Source organism: Motacilla alba, chromosome 5 (assembly GCF_015832195.1).
Source record: "Motacilla alba alba isolate MOTALB_02 chromosome 5, Motacilla_alba_V1.0_pri, whole genome shotgun sequence".
NCBI lineage: Eukaryota > Metazoa > Chordata > Aves > Passeriformes > Motacillidae > Motacilla > Motacilla alba.
This window is the reverse complement of record NC_052020.1, coordinates 11,681,647-11,707,345: the sequence shown is the minus strand read 5'-3', so window position 1 is coordinate 11,707,345 and position 25,699 is coordinate 11,681,647. Positions and strand designations below refer to the sequence as shown.

The window sequence follows — 25,699 nt, the reverse complement described above, 5'->3', positions numbered from 1 at the left end:
TGTGCCAGATTTGGATCACAGCCAGGAAGTGGATATGAAATGTAATGTCTCTCCTCTTGCACTTCCCTGAGTTGGACAGTATTGATTCTCATGCCTGAGGGTGTTTGGACATTCCCTGGAGTGGCATCCATTTAGAGATGCAAGCAGCAGTTTTTCTGGAAGGTGGTACTTTTTATCTAGTAACTAAAAATTGCCATTCTAGAGAGCTGGATTCTTTTCACACTTCCTCCTCATTTTTCTTCCTCTCACATTAATGACTTATTTTCTAATTCATGCTTTTCTGTTCTTTCAACTGATGAACAGATTTCTTTTTGCTATTTTTCCCTACATCTTGCTCTTCTTGCCTCTTTTTCTGTTCTCTTTCCTACTTTGAGATTATTCACAAAAATAGAATTCTGTCTTGCCAGCTGTATGGTGCCTGCAGAAGATACCCTTCTCTGTAAACATTTGCTATTTAATTTGTATTTTACTGTTTGTAGCTTTTAAAGAAATCCATCCCAACTTCTCATTGTGTTACTTAAGTAGTTAGTACATCTGGGATTTTTTTAAAAGCTGAAATTATTTATTTTGTAGATTATTGAGAATTAATTTCAGTGTTTGCAGTGATGTATTCAAAGATTAATGCCTTAAGCATGGATTTTAAAATTGCTGTTTATTTTGTATCTCACTTACTGCTGAACATTTTGTTCCTGTAGTGTGTGAAGGCCAGTCACTGGGACTAGGAGATGCCCTTCTTGGTGACAGGTCTGTGTCATGCACAGGGGGTGGCAGGCCTGGAAGAACTGTTTTCCCACAGTTTTGCAACCTCTTTTATTTTGATGTAAAGTCACGGTGATGATCATACCAGCTAGTTCTGATCACTCTCAGCTGAGAATGTCACACCTCTTTGGGCCCTGCTGTCATTTACATAACGCTAATAATATGCAGGTATACAGCAAGGCAGCCTTCAGGCTGGAAAATTTTCAGTTTAGAAGGCAGGTACAAGAGAGGAGCACAAAATGCAGGTGGAAAGCTCAGAGTGATTGCTGGCATGGGGTTTTTTTTGCTTTCATTTTTGTTGTAGGCATATGATCATTAGCTTCTTTGGACTATCTGTTCTTAAGAAAATGGGAAGTTAGGGGATATTGACTTAGAGAAGGAAATGTGCTCTCAGGGAAGGATGTATAGAGTGTACAAAGGCAACAGTGGGAGAAGGTGGAAAGACTGGAATGCTTATTTTGGATGAGTACACATCATAAAAGATGAAACTTTTTTTTCCTGACATGGTTATTTTACTCCAGGTTGTTTCATCTAACACTTGATGGCAATGGAAGTTTTGTAGTTTATGTAGCTTCTGTAGCTTCATGACACTTTAAAATCTCAGTTTGCTCAATAATTAAATTACTTTTTAGATGGTTTTGTATTGTATTATTTTATGTTCATAAGAAATGAAAAGATATCTTTCCTTTCCCTTTCAGTGATTACAACAGAAGTAGGTTCCATGCTTTTGTATTGCTAATAACTTGAGGGATTACATATTTATCTATTTTTTTATCCTTAAAGAGAAATGGTGACCCAGTTGAGAACACTTCCTCCTTCAGGGAAATGCAGTAGGCCCTAGAGAGCAGAGGAGAGTAACTTTTCTGCCAGGACAAGAACTTTGCAGCTTTGGGTGCTGATTTTCTTCAATGAGACCAGCATCCTTCCCCCTGAAAGCAGGGATGCTGTAGAGACTGAGGCTGTCCTCTGCCATCCGTGCAGTTGTGTGGTTGCTTGCAGGGAGCTGTCACAAAGAGGTGGCACCAGAGCCTTTCTACTGACTTAAAAGGAGGTTGGATTGGTGCCATCCCCTTCTCTGAGCTCATGTTTTAGCTGAGCAAATAAGGGCAAGCGGTGTGTAATGCATGAATATGCCAATGTGCTTGTGAGTGACACACTTATCTTGTTCTCTGACAAAGCAAGTGCCCCAGTCATTCTTTCATGAAGTTGAGTTCTAGCTTGGATTCTCAGATGTTTATGAAAATTAAGTCTTGAATTGCAAATTTCAGTGGAAAACTCGTGATCCCTGTTGTGATGCATGTTAACACAAGCCTGTGAATATCATAATTCATGATTATTGTAACTCATTTGACACAGGTAATGAAACCACAGCATGAAGTTTTTAATGGTAATTTCAATTCCAATCACAGTTCTAACGACCGGCAGATGAGATATTACAAGATGAAGAAATTCCTTGATTAGCTGCAAATGATGTCTAAGATGGAAATTGTATTTGCAAGTGAAATACAAGTACATTGGTATTTGATCTACAGTTAGGAAAAGGATCTGAACAGTTCTGTCTTTCAAATTCAGTATCAGTTTGAAAGCAAAATGAAGTTAAAGGCTAGGTATTTGCATTAGTTATTCCTGTGCCATAGCAAGAAACATAAGGAAAATGAGTCTGGTTTGTTTCAGAACAGGTTGTTGCTAGCCCATATTACTACAGCAGCATTTTCACTTGGCTGCAGTAACAGCAACAAAAACAAATTGCATTGCATCATGTAGCAATTTTCACTTCTGAAAAGTTGAGGAAATTATTGAATGTACTGTGGAAATTAAAGAGTAGATAACTTGTCCAGACAATGACTTAGACTAAATGCTCAGATGAGGTTGAGTGGAAACCAAAAGACTAAGACACATACTGTACCCTGGAATTCATCCCACTATTTTTGGCAGATATAAATCCCAATACTCAAGCCAGGAGTGTGAATTTCCATTAAACAGTGTTTTGCAAACCTAGGGATTGCTTCAAGTTTTCTGTGCTGAAACTTAAGCTCAGTTGTACGGGTGAATAATGCCTCTTTTGGGACACTGCATCTGTAGAGCAATGTTAAATAACTTTAAAGGTGTCTCTACACACCATTGAGTCAGACCTTGATAATTGATTCTTCCAGGTTACTGAATCTTAAATCACTCCACTGGCTGTTGCTGCAGATTTAAAAAGTAAAGTGTAAGGTTTTAGAGAAACTTTTTGTGCTTGCCCTAGAATAACATTGACATTGTTTTATTGTCTGTCCTTAAGGCAGAGCTCATGTGCCTCTGTGTGTGGCATACTGTTACATCTCTGCAATCATAGAATCATTTGGTCAGAAAAGATCTCCAAGATCATCAACATTGTTAAGTCCACCACTAACCTATGTCCCTAAGGGCCACATCCACACAGCTTTTAAATACCTCCAGGGATGGTGACACCACCACTTCCCTGGACAGCCTGTTCCAAGGTTTGACAAATGTTTCAGTGAAGAAATTTTTCCTCATATCCCATCTAAACCTAACCTGGCACAACTTGAGGCTGTTTTCTCTCATTGTATTGCTAATTACTTGGGAGAAGGTGCCAACCCCCACCTGGCTACATCCTCCTTTCAGGTAATTGTGGAGAGCGGTAAGGTCCCCCTGAGCCTCTTACAGGCTGAACACCCCCAGCTCTCTCAGCTGCTCCTCCTGGAGGACTCTCCAGACCCCTCCCCAGCTCTGTTGCCCTTCTCTGGACTCTCTCCAGCCCCTCAAGGTCTGTCTTGCAGTGAGGGGCCCAGAACTGGGAACAGCACTCAAGGTGTGCCCTCACCAGTGCCCAGCACAGGGGACAGTCCCTGCCCTGGTCCTGCCAGACTCACTATGCTGATCCAGGCCAGGATGCCATTGGCCACCTGGGCACACTCTTACCTAGTGTTCATCTGCTGTTAAAGAGCACCCCCAGGTCCTTTTCCACTGGGCAGTTTTCCAGCCACTCCTCCCCCAGACTGTAGCACTGCCTGGGGTTGTTGTGACCCCAGGACAGGACCCAGAACTTGGCCTTGTTGAACCTCCTGCAGCTGTCTTGGCCCATCAATCCAGCCTGTCCAGATCCCTCCCAGAGCCTTCTGCTCTCCAGCAGATCAACCCTCCCACCCAGCTTGGCGTCACCTGTGAACTGACTGAGGGAACCCTCAATCCCCTTTTCCACATCACTGGTAATGGGCCACATCAGAAATGCACAAGTATTCACTCCTTTGAGCAATGGTGCAGTTCAGTCTGGGAGGAGCTGGGGACTGCCCCATTTATTTTGCTTCCAGTACCTGTGTTAGATTGTTCACAGCTAGGAATTGTTTATACCTGGGAATGTGCAACAGCACAGTTCACAGTGGGCATATAACTTTTAGTGTAGAATTCCTCATCTGGTCTGAAATAAGAGTATTCATTTTTGGCTATTAAAAGAGCACTAGCCACCTATGAGCCACCTAATTTAGGCTCTGGCTTTTCAGAACACTAGGATAATTCTTGGATCTGCCAGATATATTAATTAAATACTGTATTAATACCCAGAGAAACTGGGCCATCGTATCAGAATAAAAAGGTCATGACATTGCTAGAAGTTTGAGGCATCCTGGAGGATGCCTTTTAAGTGTTGGCTATTTCAAATAATGATATTCTGTAGTATTCTGCCAGTATTGATGCAGCTTGCAAAATTCTTAATTACCTCCTTGGGGCTTGAATATCATTCTCAGATTTTGAAGATCAAAAAAAAAAAAATCATCACAGGAGAAATTTAATTGAAATTAAAAGTCCTTCCTAACTTCCTGACTTCCTTTCCTCTGTCCTTGCTTTCCTTCCTTTTTCCTTCATGTTATTGTTCCTGGGCACCCTCTGGTTTTTATTAATTTAGTGCTATTTGCCTTAGGATTTGCAAGATGTAGGTTGTTCTGAGTAGTATTGGAAGGAAAAAAGTTCTCCTATCTTGTGCACCTTGAGTCAGAGTGATTTCCAGATTATTCTTTTGGAAAAAATGTGAAGATATCTTTGCATAAGATGGAAAGTGGGATAAGCAAGCTCGGGTGTTCAAGTCTCTGCTCCTTGTTTCATTCTTTGAAAGGTGTTTCTAATACCTCAGATGAGTGCCTGGATTTTCAGGTCATTTGTTGGTGTGTGCTGGGCCTGTCTCCCTAAAATTTTGTTCTGAAACTGGGGGGGGGGGGGTGTCATTAAGTTTATAAACTTTGGATTTGATAAATTAGCATTCTTTTACAAAGACTTCTGGTAAAAGAATCCAGTGAACTCTAGACTTAGAAGAAAATATTTTAAAGTTTAGGAAATTAATTTTACTTACAATAGCTGTAGTATCTGAAAGCTGTCCTTTCATTCATATGGTATCAAACAGTATAAGCTATAACCAAATTGAAGGAGATAGTAAGGTAACTGTGAGCTCACTGGGAATGACTGTCCTGTTTATTGCTTGTGGTACTCTGTTAAACTAAAAAGGTTGTGAAACAGAAGGTTTAAAACCATGCAGAATAGTTGTTTTTTATCTTTAGGCTGGCATAGGCCTTTCAAAGGATGGAATGCTGTGAACCTGTCTATGGCTGGATTTTCAGGAGTGCTCAGATTCTGTTGAAAATACTTAATGTGGTGGAATGAGAAGGGAGGAGGAGGACTATTGTGCTGCCTATTCAAAATGACAAACAGCATGTAACATGTTGTAGTTTTTATGTGTTCTTTGGCAAAAACAACTCATTTTCTTCTGAAAAAGCTTATTCTGAAAAAAAAAATAAGATACATTAGAGGCACAGAGATTTTCCCTGCATTGTGTGATGGACTGTAAATATGCCCACTTGACATTGTGAAGCATCCTCAAAGTAAGTTTCTGTGTGTTGGGGTGAAAATTCAGCCCAAAGGGTTTTAGTTTATAGCCAGCTCTGCAATATTGCATTTGCTGTGGTCTTGGATGAACAATGCCAAACATGAGCGCATATTGCAATAAAGAGTGAACAGAAGGATTTGTTCTGTATGGTTTTCTTTTCACTTTGCACTTGATTACATCTGTCTTGTTGCTAATTTTTCATGACATGGCTATGATACTGTTTTTAATTTTTGTTTTCGTGCCATTAGAATAGGTCTATAACTAACAATGATTATTAATAAATCCCTGAGTTATTTACTTTGGGAAGTGAAGGCATTTGTTTTCTTTTTACATCATTAAATGCCTGCCTCTCTTTCCTAATGATACTCAGTACTTAAGGAAGCTTGTTTTCCTCATTTCTGTGTTCTTTCCTTTTTTGTGTGTGTCCTCTGTACCTGGCTGATGTTGGTTTTGGGAGAACAGTTGATGTGCTGCTGGGAGAGTGCCTGGACATAGTGTGGCTTCTGCTAAACTTGTCAGTCAGTGGCAGTATTTCTTATAATCTTCCAGCTCTTCTTAAATTAAATCTTTTAATAATCATAAAGCAGATAAATATTTGAGCAGGATTCCAGGTCTCTGCCACCATCCAAGAACTGTCAGCAGCAGTCTTTCTAAAGTAGATTCCAAACTCAGGAGGAGGTCCTTCTGTCACCAGGTGGGAGAGGGGGGAGCAGAAATGTTCCCTGGAGAGCAGCCTGGTTTGCCAGCACACAGAGCTTCAGAAGGGTGGGTGAGCAGTCACTGCTGTGGGCTGGCAGTCCACACAGACACCCTGTGCACTCGCCAGTTTGACACTAGTGAAGATAAGAGCGTGTGCACTGGTAGTGTGCAACACCATCCCGCAGTGGTAAACACATTTGGAGGCTCTCATACAGGAAGCTGTTCCTCTAAATTTCTAGCTAGCTTGTGCCAGCCAGCTTTCTTTCCATAATTCTGCTGAACCTCCTCACCCTGTTCCAGTTTTGGTAGGTCCCGAGTGAGCAAGAAAATGGAGTCCTCTGAGTCTGACCGAATGAAGCTGAGTGACATTCTGTGGATGCTCCTTCAGGCTGAAATGGCTCACCTTGTATCCTGCAATAAACACAAACTCATGGGTTGTGCACTGGAGTATTAGAGCTATGAAAAATGTGCAAATAACACTGATCACATGCTGCATCAATTAGACCTTCTGTGCAGTGGGCAATTAGTGTTTCATAAAGAAACCAGAAGATACACACTCATATGTATTTATCAGAGAGGAGAAGAGAACATCTGCTGGTGTATGTTTTGATTAGACCCAAAGGGGAATCTCAGCCTCACTCCTTTTTAATGGTCCAATAGCTAAAATCATTCTTTCTGCCTTACTTAAATGCATTTGGAAATAGCTTCCCACAGTGCCTGAAGTGGTTTAATTACATCTGATGTGGTTAGAAGAGGTCTCCAGCTTTGTGTGACAGAGCTTCCTCTAGCTGAGAGGACACGTGCTCGCTGATTACACCTTCGGTCGTCTCCTGTGCCTGGCATGCTGCTGGTGATTTACAGCGTGGCTGTGGCTCAAGAGCTCAGTGGGACAGGTCCCTTGGTGTGCTGGATGCACCTTGGCATTGTGCTGGAGTGCACTGCCAGGCTTGTGTCTCACTGCCTCATGTGCTGCTTGGTGTGGAACTCCGGGAGAGGTTGCAAAGATAGAGATGTATTACCCCTGTGTTACTGATGGGGACCCTGCATATACAGAAATGTGGCTTTTCCAGGATGAAAACTCAGCAGCAAGATTGGGGAAGGAGTTATATAAGGAATTATATTTGCTTTATTGTCCACTCTTCTTTCCCTCAAATAATATTTTTTTTTATTTCACTTATATTGCTCTTTGTCAAATCCAAAGTGGGACAGTGAGAACTATGCATTAAAAAAATGAGCCCAGTCAATTTTCTTCACAATGTGTTGGAAGGAATCTTCTTGAAAATATCTGTAATAAAGGGTCCTAGGATCCATATGAAGACTAGGATCTCTGCATTTTAGATAGCAGAATTCCTATAGCTGTCCATAATGTTCCCTTTGGGGATTCTCATTGCTCTAGTCATATTATGGAGCTGAACCCCAAAACATTCTCTTACAGAGAGACTGTTTAAAGCCTTTGCCTCTGTCCAGCCACCACCTTCATTATGAAATCTGTTGCATTTAGAAATATTAACCCTCTTTAATTTTAGTTGAAATTAATCAACTGAAGAAATTATTATAGGCATTATGAATGCATAAATCTTTCTTCATTACAAAACCAGGCAGAACCCCCTCATTATACGAATTGTCAGTGAAAGAATTTGAAGTTTGAGTACTCTGGTCTAATTTTATTATACAGGTCCCACAAAAATGAGAATTCTTCCTGAAACTTCCAGAGGTTCCCTGCCTTCTACAAAATGTGACGTTAACATACATGTTTCATGGGAGATAGATAACTTTAATCCTTCTCTGACAAAGACCCAAATATTTTGAATTTATTTTTAGTTGTATGGTATGATCTGCTTCCTGTTCTAGGAAGTCAGCAACCAAGCTGATAATCACATCTTTCTGCTCACATTTTACCCATTTTAACTGAAAATATTTCATAGGAGGGAAGTACCAGGCTTACAGGTGTGTCAGAGACAAGGCTGTGCATGGCACATCAGTCCCCAGTGGAGATTCCTTTTGCTGTAGTTGTTGCTGACAGGCGTTCTACCAGGTGAAGTGGAAAAATTAAAATGGCAACTTCACCCAGGCATTAAAAAGATATGAAAAGGGTGGTGGAAGCCCTTTCCTGTAATGGTTTGCTACGGATGTCGCAGCACCTGAACAGCTCTTTGTTCAATAAAAATGTGTTACATTTATTCTGCCAGCCTTTGCTTTGCAAGTAAAACACAAGACAGCCTCCTGGCAAGTAGGTTTGTATGTTTTTGCTGTGCCTTTCATATCCACAAAAGGTGTTGGTAAACTTTTCAGTGCAGTTTGTCAACACAACCTTTCTTTAGCAGTTAATCTGATCTACTTCAGCTGTGATCTGCTTAGTTACGTTTTTAAATGGCACACGGGAGCAAATTAGATTAGGCTTGTTTTCTTTGTTGAAAAATGGAAAGCACAAAATCCAAGACCTGTAATATCTTGAATTACCTCAGGACCTGTTTCTGTCACGCTTAAACAAATCTGCTACAAGGGCATGGCTGCATCAGTGGTAGCTTTCTAAAGCTGTGCTGGTTTAGAAATCAGAAATTGAAGTGCATTTAAACAGATTTGTTTTTTATTTTATGATCAAAACATTTGGGATGGGAAACAATTTGTACTTTTTCTGAATACATGAAGAGTGACATTTGCTAAATTCTACATTCCAGTTATTCTTTCTATATTGAAGCTTTTTTATTAAGTTGTAACCACATAGGAAGCAGTGCTTGTCACAATATAATTGCATATTGGAGATTTGTGTAAGTTCCATACCTTGAATCCACAAATTGAAGTTCAAAGTGATACTATAGTTCATCTTCCTTTAAAAAACAAAAGGGAATATAACACAAAATCATCCCCAAAAGTACCCAAACCCAGTTATACCCAAATATGCTCAAATATCTGAATTATGTTTTAAAGAGGAGAATTTGTCTGTTCTATGCAGTGTGGACAGTCAATAGGTTTTTCCTATGTTATTTCTTATCCCTGTCTTTGTGTGGGTTGATAACATGCCTGAATCTTAGAGAAAGAAGAAGAAAAAGACAAGGAAAACAGATTTTGTGTTAATTAGTAAGTGAACTGCAGTATCTGTATCTAGCATGAAAGCAGCCATTGGAATTGCAGATTTGGCTATCCATTTTGTTTCTAGGAACTGACAAATGTACAATTTGCAATCCTATGTAATTATGATCTGATTCTAGGGTGCTGTAATTTCTATCAGTATCTAGAAATATATAATTTATGCTAAAAATTTTCAGTAGAGAATGTGCCGGGATTAGTGGCACAACCTTAATGAGAATTACACAGCTTAATTCCTTGGATATGATGCTGGTATTGTGTCCTTTATCTATTTTGAGAGGTCATATTATACTGAGAAAATCTGTAGCAGTACATGAACAGCAAAGGATACCTGTGGCTTTGTGTGAGAGCTGTCCAGCAGTTTATAGAACAGGATACCCCTTTTGCTTAGCCACTGGCACATGGTGAAGGAAGAAATGGATACTTAAGTAAAAACAGTTTAAAAATAGTAGATTGGATAAATGCTGAAATCTTTTTGATCTAGTTCTTTTGGATATTTTGTTACTGTCGTGAATGACAACTGCTTGCCAGTTTAAGAAAAACAAATCTTTAGAATTGACACAGCTTTTAAAATCTAATTATCTTATGCGTGCTTTATTTCAAAGACAAGGTTACTCTTCTTGCATGTAATATATTTGTGCAAATCTTAGGAGTTTTCAAAACAACAATAAAAAGCATCTTAGTGTCTTTTTTTGTTTTTTTTTATTCCTCCTTGGTTACTGTTTGATGGCACTGGTGAATATTTGACAAGCAGTTTAGAAAGCAAAGATAAAAATGAATGATTGTTTTATCAGCCATTTACTCTGGTGTTTAACATTCTGTGTGCTATAAGCTTTTATTGTGCAAGTATGTAGCCATTTGAGCAGGTCTAGATGGCAATATTTATGTCCAGCATGAATAAGTTATGTTAGTCAGTTCAGGATCAGAACCCTAAAAATTAGGTGGTGTGCATATATCAGACCCTATTTTCAGTCTGATTCAAATGAAGTGAAAATGATTTTCTAGAGTCTGAAATGTTTTGCCTTGGGGGCTGAGTTTGCTCTCAAGCAGTACCACACAGACTGTTCATGTGACAGCCTTTTAAAGCCCAGAACAATAATTTGGAAAAGCAAGTTGCAGTTAGAAATATGAATTAGTTGGGTCCTGATCATTAGCTCTTAATTTTTCAGTAATTTGGTAACTGTGTCAGCTATAAGCTGCCTACTGCAGAGGACATTTTCAGCTGGAGACCCAAAGCTTTTTTGCATGTTGTGTACATCTGATAGAGGAAAACTGTGTGTCCTGAAAGGAATTGCTGTATCAATTAACTGCCCAACCCTGACAGAATCCAGCATTTCAGGCATACCAGTTAATGATGATAATTTTCCAGACTGTATTAAAAAAAAAGTAGTAGTTTTCCAGTTTTTCTTATATATATATATATATATATATATATATATATATATATATACACACACACACACACATATATCTATGCATATGTGCTTAAATATGAGGAAATAATGTCTCATCTGGTTTCTGTGGAGACCATCAAGCTGGATAGAGTAGATAATGTATCACTTTTCTCAAGTTATCACACTTCTTAATAATAAAATGCTTTTAAAATATTTTTCCATTTATACATCACTGTAGCAAGGCATTTCACTTAGCTTTTTGTAGCGCCACACAATGTGCTGCAAAGTGTTGAGAGAATAATCCAGAGTAATTATTAGACTAAGTGATAATTTCATTGGAGACAGTCAAGGAGAACCAGATGAAGACGATTGTCAGATGTAACAAAAATGGTCACAGAGTAGTCAAGAAGAAGTGTAGTTGGGATTCTGATGATTCATAGTGAAAATGGATCTAAAAATACTGCAATAACATATACCCGGCCTGTTTTAAATTTGACTAATTTATTTTAAATACTTAAAGCTGATGTGCTAAACTAAGTGTATAAATTCAAGTTGGTGAGCATGGTTAATGTTTATGAAAAACAAAGATGATTGAATTTTGTGCAATGGTCATATCTTAGTGCCACAGAAAGAGGTGTGTTGCATAAGAATACTAAGACTGTAACTTGATGTGATACTTTCAAGTACTTGTAAATGTAGTGAGTGCATTTTGCTATTAAAAGGTCTATATTTTCTTCAATTTGAAACAGAAAAAGCATGCCAGCATATTTGGGGTTAAATAAAATATAGCCAGAGTATGTAAATATGGGCTGAATGGGACAAGTCCCCAAATGTGCCAAAAAGTAAAAAGTTCCTTTTCCTATTACAACCTATGACATGTGATTCTGTGTAGTATTAGCTCATGTTATGTTTTTCCCCTCCTGTTTATTTTCTCTCTGCAGTTCTTTTTACTAGAGAAAGCAAACTCCCTTGGCTGGGAGTTACACACAGATGTGGAGAAAAACAATTATTGTAACAAAAGGAAAGAAAAGCTGAAATGTGTTCAATAATGTTGGAAGGGGCCTTTAAAGGACACATTGGAAAACAGAGCTAGAAAATTGGCTTTCATTGTACACAAAAAAGGTGTGTTTACAGCTGCAGCAAACTCTCTGACTGTGTTGTAAAGTTTTTCTGCTGCTTCTTAGGTCTTGAGAGTAGATTTCATTTACCACACTTGGCTGCACACAGAAGCAAAGGAAAGGGATTAGCTTAGTTTTTAAATGGAGAACAATGCTCTTCAGGTTGTTTACTCACAGGATCATCTTCACACGGGGAGCTGATAAACTGGAAGATTAATATGTAACTTGTTTTGAAATTATCTTTGAATGCCATCGACATCACCAGGTTTGAATACTTATGTCTCACTAAAGGGGAGGAAAATCACCATCCCAGCCGAATTATTACTATGGTTTTCTAAGACTAATAAAATCTGAGAAAGAGTCTCTTTCTGTGCAGGCATTTTGTATGCACACTGTGAAAACAATCCTCTGTCTTCAGGAGTTTGTAATTAAAAACCCCAGCCTGGTGGGATTTGTACATATGCATCTTTTTATGCAATGTGAAGTTAGTGGCAACATTCTCATGAGATTGAATTCATGGCTTTGGGGATTCAGGGCCCAGGAATGAAGATCAGGCTGTATGAATACCTCATCTGCATAGAGTGGTGTTAGAAGTAATGACTTAGTTTTCCTTGTAGGGAACAAAATAGAGGCCAAATGGTGTTTGCTACTTTTGATAGCCATCAACATCTTGCTAGTCTTGAAATCCATATCCATGTACTTAAGCACCAGGATCTGGCAAACTCATTTTCTCCTGAAAATACTGTCCAGACCTGTCAATATTTGCTACTAGTGGAGATGGTAATACAGAGAAAGAACTCAAACCAAAATGAAAAATCTGCTTTCCTGCGTTCCAGCAAAAGAGTACTAGGTTGGATTATAAAGATAGTATGTGTGGGGGGGAAAAGTGACAAAATATTTTGTTTCACGGTTAGTATTTATCATGAAATGACATGTCTTCCCTTAGAAACTGTATTCCATGGAAACTGTAAAACCACCTGTAAAAAGGAAAAGGGAGCTTGGCTGTTTCAATTCACTAGCATCTATCAGAGTTACAATTCCTACTGTATTTTTGTTCAGTTTTGATTGTTAGAGCAGCAAAGGCAAACTAGGTAATCTCTTTCACCTTCATGTTTTCAATAAATGGATAGCTTAATTTTACTATTGCTTTAAAAACCCAGTGAATACAACCCCATCTTTTCCCTAAATACTTGCACAGGCAGTGGGATCCGTTAATACTTTGCTGCATTAGTGAATTACCTCAAATATAATCCATTTCAGCAGCAGCATGTTTGATCTACATATTCATGCCTGTGTTTGCACGCCTGCTGCAGGGAGAAGCCTCACTGAACACCTGCAGCAGTGACCCTATCACTGGCATCAGTGTTTTGTTTGTTAAATACTTCACCATTAGGCTATTATTTTAAAGGCCAGCATTGTTTCTAGGTTAATTACTGTACCTGTGAGGCTCCATTCTTGCTTCACAAAGGTGTTTCCAAGAGGAGTTAAGACTTGTTTGTTACTCTCATTTTACAGGTGTGTGGGAAGGTTGGACTGTTTGATGTACAATAGGCTCAGTAGCTGCCAACTGGACAAAGCCATGTTTCATAGAACAGGTATAGGACAGGGAGGGAAGGGTGCCAGCAGTCGTCTTGTGCAGGTTTTTTCTTCATCGCAGTGGCTCACAGTGTTTTCCACATCAAAAAAGCAGAGGTGTGTTCTGGGTGACACCTTGTACTTGGTCAGCAGTAATGGAATGGGAGAATCATTGTGGTCCAGGCAGAGAACTCTTGTTCTGCAGTGTATGTATATGTAAGTGCAGTCTCCTTACCCAGACAATTCTTTTCCCTAGTTTCTGCTCATTTAATTTACTGTTTGTTGTGGTTGGGTGCTTTGTACATTAAGGGGTTTGGTTTGTTTGTGCATATATTTTACTGTTTTAACAGCTGAGATTGGCTGGGTTTGGTACTGAGAAAGAAACCTGGCTGCTCGGGCTGGATCTTTCCAATGCTGGCAGCGATGTGTTTTCGATAAAGGCACTTCCTGAAAGTCATGTCATTTGTCATCTGGATCCATCTGCATTGCAGGTAGTGTATCTCCAGGTCACAGTGGGGTTTTTTTCCTTCACAATTTGCTCCTGTTCAGGTACTTCTCGTCAAACTACTTTAAATACAATTTTAGCATAGATCAGCCAAAGGCTATTGTGTTTTACTGCTCCATCATTCATGTTTATTAAATTCACCTGTCTCTTTTGGGACATAGATTACTTCTCCTACGTTTTGTTCAGAGTTTGTGTGTGTTGAGGGAGGGTGAGAAATAACCCAGCTCTTCCAGTAGGTGATTTTTTCATTACCTGCATCTTGCTGCCATATGCTATCTTGTTCAGTTCTGTGTAATTGCAGAGAATGAATCTGTACAAATATTAGTTCAACTGATCTTTCCAGGGCAGTAGTGGCAGCCCTGTAGTTCAGTTATTTAAAACATGCAATGTGCTGTAGGGAATAGTTTTGCTTTTCATCTCACTAGATCTTTTCCTGGCTGCTTATCATCCTCACTGAAAACTCTCAGCCTAGGCATTTCAGCTCCTAAACTGTAGTTTCTTTTTTCTGTGACTACAGTTTTGTTCTGATTTTACTCAAAGCTGGATCTCATTACTTCAAAGCATATCTGAAGTATCTGCAGAGCTCCTGTTTTTCCCTTCAGCTCTGAGAGTCTCTTGGGTTATTTGCTCAAGAATGGTCAGTTTTTGTTTTTATATATCTTGCAATACATGCATCTAACAATATATTTTACCTGACTCTGATAGGTTTTTCAAAAACTTAAGTCTAGGTAGAACATTTAGAAGATTTGATTTCTATAATTGCTGTTGGTTTCATATACCCCTAAGGTTGTAACAATTGGAGATCTATTTTGATGAACTGTTCTAATTAAAACAGACCAAAATGCTGTTATGGAATTATAAAATGGTTTGGGTTAGAAGGGACCTTAAAGATCATCTCGTTCCTATTCCTCTGTCATGGGTAGGGACACTTTCCACTAGAGCAGGTTGCTCAAAGCTCCATCCAGCCTGGCCTTGAGCATTGCCAGGGATGGGGGCATGTACAGCTTCTCTGGGCAACCTGTGCCAGTGCCCTACCACCCAAACAGTAAAAATGTTTTTCCTAATATCCAATCTAAACTGACTCTCTCTCAGTTTGAAGCCATTCCCCTTGTCCTATACTACATGCCCTTGTAAAAAAATCCCACTCCATTGTTCTTGCAGCTCCCTTCAGGCACTGGAATGCCACAAAAAAGGTCTCCCCTGAACCTTCTCTTCTCCAGGCTGAACAACTCCAGGCTGAACATTTGCTCTCAGCCTTTCCTTATAGGAGGGTGCTTAATTTCTCTGATCCTCTTTTTGGCCTTCATCTGGACTTGCTCTCACAGGTTCATATGCTTCTTATGTTGTGAGCCCCAGACCTGGACACAGGTGGGGTCTCAGGAGTGCTGAATAGAGTGGGAGAATCCCTTCCCTCACCCTGCTGTCCAGACTGCTTTTGATGCAGCCCAGGACACGTTTGGATTTCTGGGATGAGAGCTCACATGGCTGGGTCCTGTTGAGCTTCCCATCAACCATCGCCCCCAAGTCCTTCTCCTCAGGGCTGCTCAATCCCTTCTCCTCCCAGCATGTGTTTGTGCCCTGTCCCAGCTGCAGGACCTTGCATTGGCCTTGTTTAACTTCATGAGGTTCACACATCCCAACCTCTCCAGCCTGTCAGGGTCCCTCGGGATGGCATCCCTTCCCTCCAATGTGTCACCACACCACACAGCTTGGTGTTGTTGGCAAATTTACTGAGGGTGTCCTTGATCCCACTGTCCATGTTAGCGACAGCTGCTCTGGTCCCAGTACCGACCCCTGGGAATGCCACTCTGGACTGGTCTCCACTTGGACACCAAACCATTGACCATGACTCTTTGAGTGTGACCATCAAGCCAGTTCCTCATCCATGAGGGCTCCATCTGTTAAATCCATGCCACTGCAGTTTAGAGACAAGGATGTTGTGCAAGACTGTGTCAAGTGCTTTGCAAAAGTTCAGGTATATGACATCTGTGTCTCTTCCCTCATCCACCAGTGCTGTAGCCCTGTCATAGCAGGCCACCAGATATTTCAGGCATGATCTGCCCTTACTGTTGCCATGTTTGCGGTCACCAATCATCTCCTCACTTTCCATGTGCCTGAGTTCAATAGGAACTTCCCTGGACTGCCACATGTTCTCTAGTATGATGGGTAGTGGCTTAGCTACACCTGCCAGTTCCCTCAGGACCTGCGGATGCATCTCATTAGGTGCCATGGACTCCTGCACCTCCAGGTGCCTGAGATGGTCTCAAACCTGGCTTTCTCCTATGGAGAGCAGTTCTGCATTCTCCTAGTTCCTGCTTTTCCCTTCTGCACTCAGGCTGTGTGGCTGGAGCAATTGCTAGTGAAGTCTGAGTCAAAGAAGTCACTGAGTACCTCAGCCCTCTCCATGTCCCAGGTAACCAGGTCTCCTGTTTCCTTCTGGAAAGGGCACATATTTTCCCTCGTCTTCCTTTACTCAGCAGTGTACTTACAGAAGCTTGTGTTGCTGTCCTTGACATCTCTGGCCAGATTTAATTCTATCAGGGCTTTAGCTTTCCCAACCTGATCTCTGGCAATTGAGTGGCCATGCTGAGGATTTGGCTGGAGTTAATCTTAACAATTATCTACATGGAATTAAGGGAAAAAATATGAACGTGTTCCCGTTGTTACATTTTTTCTCAGTTAATCTGCAGAACTGTTGCCAGACATAATGAGTGTCATAAATCTTAATGTACAAAGGACATTTAGATAAACCTTACTGGAGCAAATAGTACCAACAACCTTTCAGGAAGGTCTCATTAATTTGCTGATTTTTAAACTAGTTTGCCATCCAGGATTTGAGAAGAAAATAAAGTGTTTCGTTCTGTAATTATTTGTGCAACTGCAAATGCAGTCTGCTATCAACCATCTGCCCTGCAGGCATTACTTTCAGTGCCATTTGGATCATCAGCACAGTGTATGATCCTCTGCATCTTCTGTTGTGTGGCTGGCTTGGTGCTGATACTTATTTACAAATATCTGTTTCATGTTTCTGCCTTTTTTCCTTATTCTTTTCATTTATTATTTTCAGTCTTTTTAAGGGTCTTCTGCACAGGCAGAAGAGGTGATGCTGTACTCCTGGACTGGCATGCTTTTATTTATTATGTGAGAGTCACAGTGAAATACTTTATTCCTCAGAAGCTTCGCCTGAAGAAATGCAATTTCCATTTCTGCAGGAGTTCCTGGTGTCTGTACTTTCCTGGTCAGTCCAGTAGTGACTGACCCTGTAAGGGTAGGTGGTTGCCCTCTCTGCCTTCTGAACATGGCATGGGAGAAATCCAAGCACTGTTGTTGCTGATTTTTGTAGTAGAAGGGCAAAATAATATTCAATGTCCTTGGGTTGCTCCTCAATATCCAGACTTCTGCTGGCTTAGGTAGCCCAGCAAAGCAGTCACTCATTTTACTGTAAAGAGAGGACTGCAGGTTTTACTCTAAATCAGATGACTGAGCAGCTGCTTTAGGGTCAGAAAGCCTTGATGTTTGCTAGCGTGAGGAGAGCCCTTTCAGAGTGCTTTGTCTCATTTATAAGTCTTTGATTAGCCTATGTGCCTGATACAATAATGTTCTCCCAAGTGGCTTCTGGTGTGCTCAGTTTGTGGGGCAGCAGACCTCGTTTATGTGAGGACTTGCAGGTGTGGGGATTTGCAGGTGTTGGCATTTCTGGTGACTTCACTGCTTAGGAGTCGGTTGAATTTCACTTGTTTGAAGAACTAAATGTGTGCCATTCCCCCTGGAGCATGACTTCAGCCCGCCGGTCCCTAACCCTGTTAATGGGCTTTTGCAGTAGCATTTCATCAGTGCTGCGGGAAAGCTCGTTCCTAAGGACTTAACAGTAACATTATTGAGAGCAGTTGGGCTTTATGGAACTACAGAGACTTTATAGAGATTAAGAGAAGTGTAACTGGGTGAATATGACAGATGGTATCCAGTCAGCCAAGTGCTATCTCTTTACAGGAATTTTATTTCCCGTGTTTTTGGAGACTGTAATGTTCAAATGGCACATTACACCCATTCTTGTTCTTTTGAGTCTGTTGTGCTCTTAAGGATCCCATAACCTGTTTGTCTTGACACAGCAACATAGCAGCTTTCTTCACAGCAGGAGTGCATGGAAAAGATCTGAATGATCTTGAAGATAAGTCTAGTATGGTGTGTTTCTTTTCTTTCTATCTGGTTTGATCATCCATTGTTTTTGAATTGCAGCTCACAATATGGCAGAAAAAACTCAAGATGAAAATACCCCCTCTAATTTTCCGTTTGCTTCTGGTTTAGTGTTCTAGATGGGAGGAACAATTTCTTATCCAATTCTTCATCTTTTATAATGTGAACTGTTTGTTTCAGGAATTTTCTCTGCCTATGTATATTCATTTTGCACAGAGTTTTTGGGTGCTGCTGTTAGTAATATATTATAAAGCAACCAAAAGAGAAAATCTAAGTGTGACGCTTCTTAAACAGTGTGTTAAAATTTAGTGGTAGTATGAGTCTGCTTGTTTGACCAGCTGTATGTGTTGGTGCTGGACTGCAGAGATGTGCTAGGTGAGATTTTGGACCTTTGTCCTGGTAAAAAAGTTATTTTAATGGAAAATGTTCCTTAATAAAGCAGTGTCAGGAAGGAACAAAAGCATTGCCTTGTTCATCAGGCAGAAGCAGTAGAGCTGCTTTACTGTGGCAGACTCTTTCTTTAAAAAAAACCCTTAAATAAAATCAGTGACTACATGCATCTTGGACATTCTAATTAGAAGCATTTCTTCTTAATTGTTTTTTCTTGCAATGGCTTAATAAAGTACAAGCAGTTTGCATTTTCAAAGAGCAAAGGCGAAGTACTTGCTGTGAAAAGTGTTATTTGAATTCAGTCTTTTCAGATTTTACTTTAACTGAAATCACCCGATTTGGAATTTCAGTAAAAATATAGCAAGATGATCACTTACAGAATCTTCTGCCTTCATCTCAGCAGTAAAGTGGGGAGCTTTCTGTAATCATGAAGTTCCATCCTTAAAACCTGATTGGTCTTGGGTTTCTCTCTAAATGTTTTTTAAGGAACAGAGATTATAAAAAGCTTAGAATACTAAAATTCTTTCATCTGCTTCCATCTTTGTTATGACATGCAGTACTTTAGTAAGCCTGGCTTACTATAAATTGAATTTAATGTTGAAACTGTTTCTGAAAAATAGATTTTGTGTCTTAAAAGGGTGGTATGAAAAAATAATACTTTGACTAAAATGTCATTTTACTTTTAATGTTTTTCCCTTTACAAAACAGGAGTTGAGATGTTTGACTCAAATGCTGTTATTAAAATTTGAAAATAATGCTATCTAAAGATAATACTTAAATCTCTGTGGGCCTCTGTGGGTCGAGGCAACTGATAGGAGTCTTTACAATAGGTAGCTATAGGCTTGACTTCTTAAACCCAGCACTAGTAACTTCTAATGGGTGGATTGTTCAAGTTCTGTATAGAAGGATGCTATTTTTCCTGAATCTGCTAGGAAATATATACAAGCTCTGACTTGTTAACTGCATGTGGACTAGACTATTACTGCAGAGCTGAAAGGCTGTTTATAATATTATATACAGTGTAAAATTGCTTTTTGTTTTAAGTGGGTCAGAGCCATAGCCAAGATGCCAGGCAGATGCATGATCCTTGATCTAATAGGAGTAAAAATGAATCTTACTGGATCTTCAGGATACTTCAGTGTGCTGAGCAGATTGCTAATATGTATGCATGCTCTTCAATAATTCAGTTTTCATGAATTATAAAATTATATTTCTCTATTAAATCTGACTGAGTTTCATGCTACTCCTGGGATTTTCTAGCATCACATCAAACATGTAGGCAGAATTGTTCTAACAGCCTCTCTCTCTATCTGTCTCTCTCTCTCTCTGAGATTATTTCCTGCCATCTTTCAGTCACAGTTTTTCTGCTGTTCTGGGCCTTTAGTTTCTGACCATCCCAGTTATTTGCACCAGAGTGCAACCGAAAGACTGGGCAGGACAGGCTGGATCCTCACCACCAGCACAGCCCTTCCAGAGGGATGAGCAATTGATTCCTGCTCTTTTGAAAGATCAGGAAGGGCAAAGGCTGTGCTTCTGCTCACACACTTTCGTGTTTTCCAAAGAAATAAAAAACAGAAATCCAGAGCTGGATTTCAGCTCTTGGACCTTGGAGCATCTGACAGAATGCCAGGTGCTGTGGTGAGATGATCTGATAAATCTTTCTGCACGGACTCCCTGAAGTGTGAGAAAAAGGGTCAGTGACGCTTACACATTTCATCTCAGAGTCCTCTGCAGATGTTTTTGAAGGGAGCAAGAGCGAAGTCCTGATGGAATTGCTATGGAAACAGAGCTTATATTATTTATTTATTTACTTACTTATTTATGCATGCATGTATTTAAACCCTGACTTCCCTTAATGGCATATCTTGGAAGTTGCCCAGTTTCAGGAGACTTTGTTCATTGGAAATTGGGGAATGTGAAATGTTGGCTGCTGGTCAGCAACTCCAAGGTCCAGCAGTTCTGCAGAAAACACTAAGTGGAGTGCTCTGTTGTTGTAGCAGAATATATAGGCTAAATTGAACCCCTTTTGTATTTGGAGTTGCATAAGTGTTATTAGACATCAAGAAAGGACAGAACTGCAGCTTTCCAGTGATACTGGAACTGAGTAACTGTTAAAATAGATAGAGATGGTGATAAGGCCTTTTTAAGCATTATCCTGTGAAAGATTCAGAACAGTGGTGGGGCAAGGCATTCTCATACCAGTCCAGTATCCTGGAGGGAGAGGGGATTATTAAGCAACCATATTCTACTGAATCTTGGGGTTGGTGAAGGAAACTGGAATTCAGTTTTATTTGTTGAATGTTAAATGCAAGGCTTGTCATTAATGCATGCCTAAAAAAGGTTGTGGAAAACTACTCAGAACTTTATTAAATATGAAGTGGGATAAGGATGGAGCTGGAAGCTCCAGATGACATTGTCATCTGGTTCTCAAGGTATGCTGCTCTCAGTCTCAGCTTTGAATGCATATATTCAGAAGCTTTTAAAAAAAAGAGTCTTGCAGTAAGAAGGGCAATGTAGAGAGGGGTTTTAGCATTGCAACATCCATAGTTTTGGGATGGAGGTTTTTGTTTTTTTTGGCAGTCCTCTAGTGTATCTGATAGCTGTTTTGCATTCCTGGAATGCTGAATGCAGTTCTCGCCATTCTCTGACTGGGGTTTGCTGTTTGGTGTTATTTAAACTGCCATGTTTGCCATGCTGGCCACTAAGAGACATACAGGAGCTGTGCTGAACCTGAATTTGCCTTGTTGTGGCTTCCCAAGCAGGCACAGGAGATTTTCCTGCCCCCTTGTTCCGTGCAGTGTGTCATGCCAGGACATGGATGCTGGGATGGTGTATGCATTGCTGCTTCTGCAGTTCTTGGGGTCTCTGTTAGCATCATTGCATGGTTTTGGCTTTTTTTCAAGCATTGTCTGAAATGAGAAGGATTTGTTCAGGCCATTGAGCCTGAAACTTTACACTTAGGCATCTTTTACTCAATTGTTTGGCTGAAAATCTTCATTAGGGCAGATCTACTTTGGGGCAGTGAAGCTAATACTGCTGCAGTTGTAGTGAAACGCTCTTCTGCGAACCTGATAGTGTATATCATGGAGGAATGTGTATTTTTGTAACTTATTTTATATTTTTATAACCTTTTATAACTTCTGTAATTTATAACATGAAGTGTTGTTGGTGTAAAGCAGAACGTTTTTATGAGTGTGAGGGTTTTTTTTTCTTTAATCTTTTTTGTGGAGTATGGGTAATGCATTACTTTTACAAGAGATGGTAATTTCATACCTGAGGTATTTGAACAGCACAGTTTCAGTCTGTGGAACAGCAGCCTTTTTGTAGCGTATAACCTAAGAAAAATTGTAAAAGGCTGATGCTACCAGAAATGCTTAATTATAGGTCTTTGATAACGCTGGCATTGGAAAGGGGGCATTCTTCATGCCTTTATTAGCTGTTCTGTCTAATTCTGCTACAATCTTACTGTCTCCTAAAGACTGTGAATTAATACATGAGATTCACATTTTTTATGCAATTTCCATTGCAATACTCTTGGATTGTATGTAGGTCAGAATCCAGGTTTGTATGTCGTGAATCTTTTTTTTTTTTTTTTTGCTGTTTTTGATTGTTAAGAGTGATAAAAGAGAAGGGGCTAACATTTAATAGAAGTGTATTGTAGGAGAAAATGAATTTTCCTTGTAAGAGGGTATTGTTTTTGTTCTATAGCACTATTTTCCTTGTAGATGACCTATTACTGTTTAAAAGATTTCAATTATCTATGTTCAATGTTTAACTACTGTGCTCTTACAATAGAGAACTTTGTTCTCCAGAAAAATAAAGCCTAGTCAGTAGTTTGCTAAAGTACTTTGCAAAAATAGCTTTTTGATTTCAATGCCAGTCTTCAATATCTAATTAATGAAAATGATTGAATGCACAGGAGCTAATCTCCCAACAAGCAACAATTAGCAGAGAGAAATATGGCACTGAGCAATGCTGTTCATCTTGCCTACCTCTAAATGTTGACGTATATGGCACTAAGTGTGACTTCTCAGGAATAAATATCCAGGAATATTCAGCAATACATTATGTTTTTCAGTGTGCGAAAAGATTAGGTGGTTAATTTTCCTACCATAATTTTAAATACTGCTGAGTTGCTAAGCAGTCCACTTACACTCCTCCCTTTTTCTAGGCTTTATATGCAAATTTTCAATTTCAGTGCTCTATGCATTGATGTTTTGCATTAGAAGAGAGTGGAAAAGAAACCAAGCTGTAGACAGTGGATTTTGCATTTCTTTTTGAGCTGTCTGATTATATATTTTGTTGAAGTTTGTGTGAGCCAGAATTTTGCAATTTTTTGTGGACTGCCTTTAACTCCTCTGAAGCCAAGTTTTTTCAGTTAGGGCAGGCACACTTCCATGGAACCTACTGGGAGTTCTGTATGGATAACCCCTGTGAGAGTTTCCTCCACTGGGTGCTGTTAGGTGTTGTTTTGAGTGATAAATTTGTTCCAATTATGTACTCTTTGTCTTTGCAGTGTTCTGGATGATGAGGGGAGCAGCCTGCGTCAGCAGAAGCTTGACAGACAGGTAAGATTTTGGAGGAGAACCTGCTTGCTCCCTGAAGTCTGAATCCTGGAGCAATGAAAACACTGATAATTGATAGAAAATTGCATCCTCTGACTGGGGAATGCAGAAGAGAGATCCGTGGAGGCTGGAGTTAACTCATAAGTCTAACTTCCATTAAAATTTGTCTTCTGACTGTGGTTTGAGTGTTTCCCACTGCCTTGGACTTGTTTTAATCTGTTGTACAATGTATTTGTTGCCCCACTGATGGAGCAGTCACACCAGCCGACAGAGGTTAACCACCAAGTTTTTATTCAGTGGATTTAGCTCTTGTGGCTGTAACCTAGTGTCTCTGTGTGCTATGTTGCCTATTTTCTGACTGCATTCCTACATGACTTGCACAAGGGAGTCAGAACATGAAATCTGAGGGAATTGTGTCATCAAGTTTTAATGGGAGTTGAGGTTTCTGATTTTACTTTGATTTCTATGGTCTCCTTCTCAGAAAACATTGTCATTTTTATAGTTAAACCTTGTGAGTTTAATTTTATCCTTTTCTATTGCCACTATTTCATCAGCTTGCACGTCTACCAGCATCTCATTTTCTAATTCAAGTACTATTTCTGCCATAATCCTGTACTTAATTCTGATTATGGTGGAGTCATGTTGAGGTGTTAACACAACTTAGGGAGCTGAAAGTGTTCACTCTTCATTTTTATTCCTCAGTTTTATTGCATTGCCTTCCTAGAGGCTAAAATATATTACTGTACAGAACTAAGGAAAAGGTAAGGTAATAGATAAGTAAAATTAACAATTCAGTTCTCTGAGGTTGTGGAAGAGGCCTCAAGTAAGATCCCTATGGTGCCACTGGATGCCAAAGGTTTTGGTTTTCAGTAGGTCTAGCTGAGAAATTTAAGTGTTTAATTAAAGTTCATCTATTATAACTGTTAAATTAGGCTTGTGTCCAGTATTGTCACTCGATTCTAGTTTGCAATTACCTGCTTTTAATTTACAGAAACTGAAATTGGCATCTCTGCCTCGTGCCCTTGCTTACCCTCCCATTACTTCACAGCCTGTATTCTCACACTGTTGTTTTCCCAAGGGTTATTTCCAAGCAAGCTCTGACAGCTGGTGGGCTGCTCAGAAAGATGTATTTTAATTATTTGCTGTTTTCAGCAGAAGGTGTTTAAGCAGTGGGCTGGTTGTGGTGGTTTTTTGGAAAGGTTTCCCTGTAACCTGACGTCCCAGTCTCCCTCCTGCCAACTGCTGCTGCTGTAGAGCTGGGGAAGGGGTAAAGCTGACCATTGTTTTCCATCCTAGGTTGCTGCTGTTTGGAGTCCAGTAACAGATGCTTTTCTCTGTCTTTTCTCCAGAGAGCACTGCTGGAACAGAAGCAGAAAAAGAAGCGCCAGGAGCCACTGATGGTTCAGTCCAACGTGGACAGCCGGGCAAGGACGCGCAGGACGAAGCATTCGGAGGAGCAGGCCCCGCTGGTTGAATCCTATCTCAACAGCAACAGCAGCACCATATATCATGGTACAGAATGCCACCTCCTGCAGCTGTATTTGCTGAGAGTCCTGGTGTGGTGCTCATTTTATGCTCAGGAGAACGAAGGCTTTCGTTTTGCATGTTTTAGTAAATCATTGATGTCCTTCACTTGTGTTTGGGGATAAAACCATCAGAATTTGCAATTGTAGCCTAACAAGAGGGAGCAAGGTACCTAGCTGCCAATTCAGTGCTGAACTAGGAAAGAGACAGCTTGTCCCTTCTTCCATGGCTATTTAAGTGTCTTCAGCCTTGGTTCCTACTAAGTAAGGCTGATGGGTTCCACTCTGAATGTTTCTCTGCATGTAATTTTCCTTAAACCTGACTGAGGTAAATTTGAAACCTATTAACTAAGTTCAGCCAGGACTGAATATAGTAATTTCAAAGATACTGTGTTTCTGTAAAGTCCATTAAAACAGGTAGAGAAGAGCATTTCAAACTTGTACAATGTCTCCACTTTCTCATTAGAGATTACAGGATCCAGTAGGGATAGTTACTTCAGGTGTCACACCCAGAAGGGGAAAAAAACTATAATGCAATTTCTTTTCAAAGACCTTAATAATCAGAAATAAATCCTAAGGCAACCAGGCATTATTTTGTTCTGTCCTCATATTTCTCATGCTTTTTGGCCCTCTAAAGATGATATGAGCATGCTTTTCCTCAGGATTTCCTAAAGGGCAGCTTGGTTAATCGTTGTCCAAAATTTGACTCTTATAGATATCATTCCAGGTTGATAACACCTCCAAGATCTATGGAGAGCAGTTATTTTCCAGTTTTCTTGTTTAGCAGATCATTAAGTTGAGTGTAATTCATAAGGGATTCATAAGCTTCAATAGCAAAAGGCTTCCTTCCCTGACTATTGATGAGTTTGTGGGACAGGAGCTGAGTCAATATCTACTGATATTGATTGGGAATGCAGTTGACAGCTTTCTGGTTGGGAATGGTGTTTGGTGGCAGGGTACTTTGGTTTTGGGGTTTACACATTAAATTTTAAGATGCCTTTGTGACTCTAATTCTTA

At 39.9% G+C, this 25,699-nt stretch overlaps 1 protein-coding gene across 8 annotated transcripts in view; it reads left to right on the top strand.

Annotated features, from left to right (window-relative positions):
* TUB (TUB bipartite transcription factor) overlaps positions 1–25,699 on the top strand; it is a 211,733-nt gene that overhangs the window by 129,884 nt on the left and 56,150 nt on the right. For all 8 annotated transcript variants that reach the window (XM_038139857.1, XM_038139852.1, XM_038139855.1 and 5 more), the window contains exons 2-3: positions 23,111–23,162; positions 24,509–24,671. In XM_038139857.1, the coding sequence (XP_037995785.1) occupies positions 23,111–23,162; positions 24,509–24,671 (215 nt within the window). The remainder of the gene's footprint in view (positions 1–23,110; positions 23,163–24,508; positions 24,672–25,699) is intronic.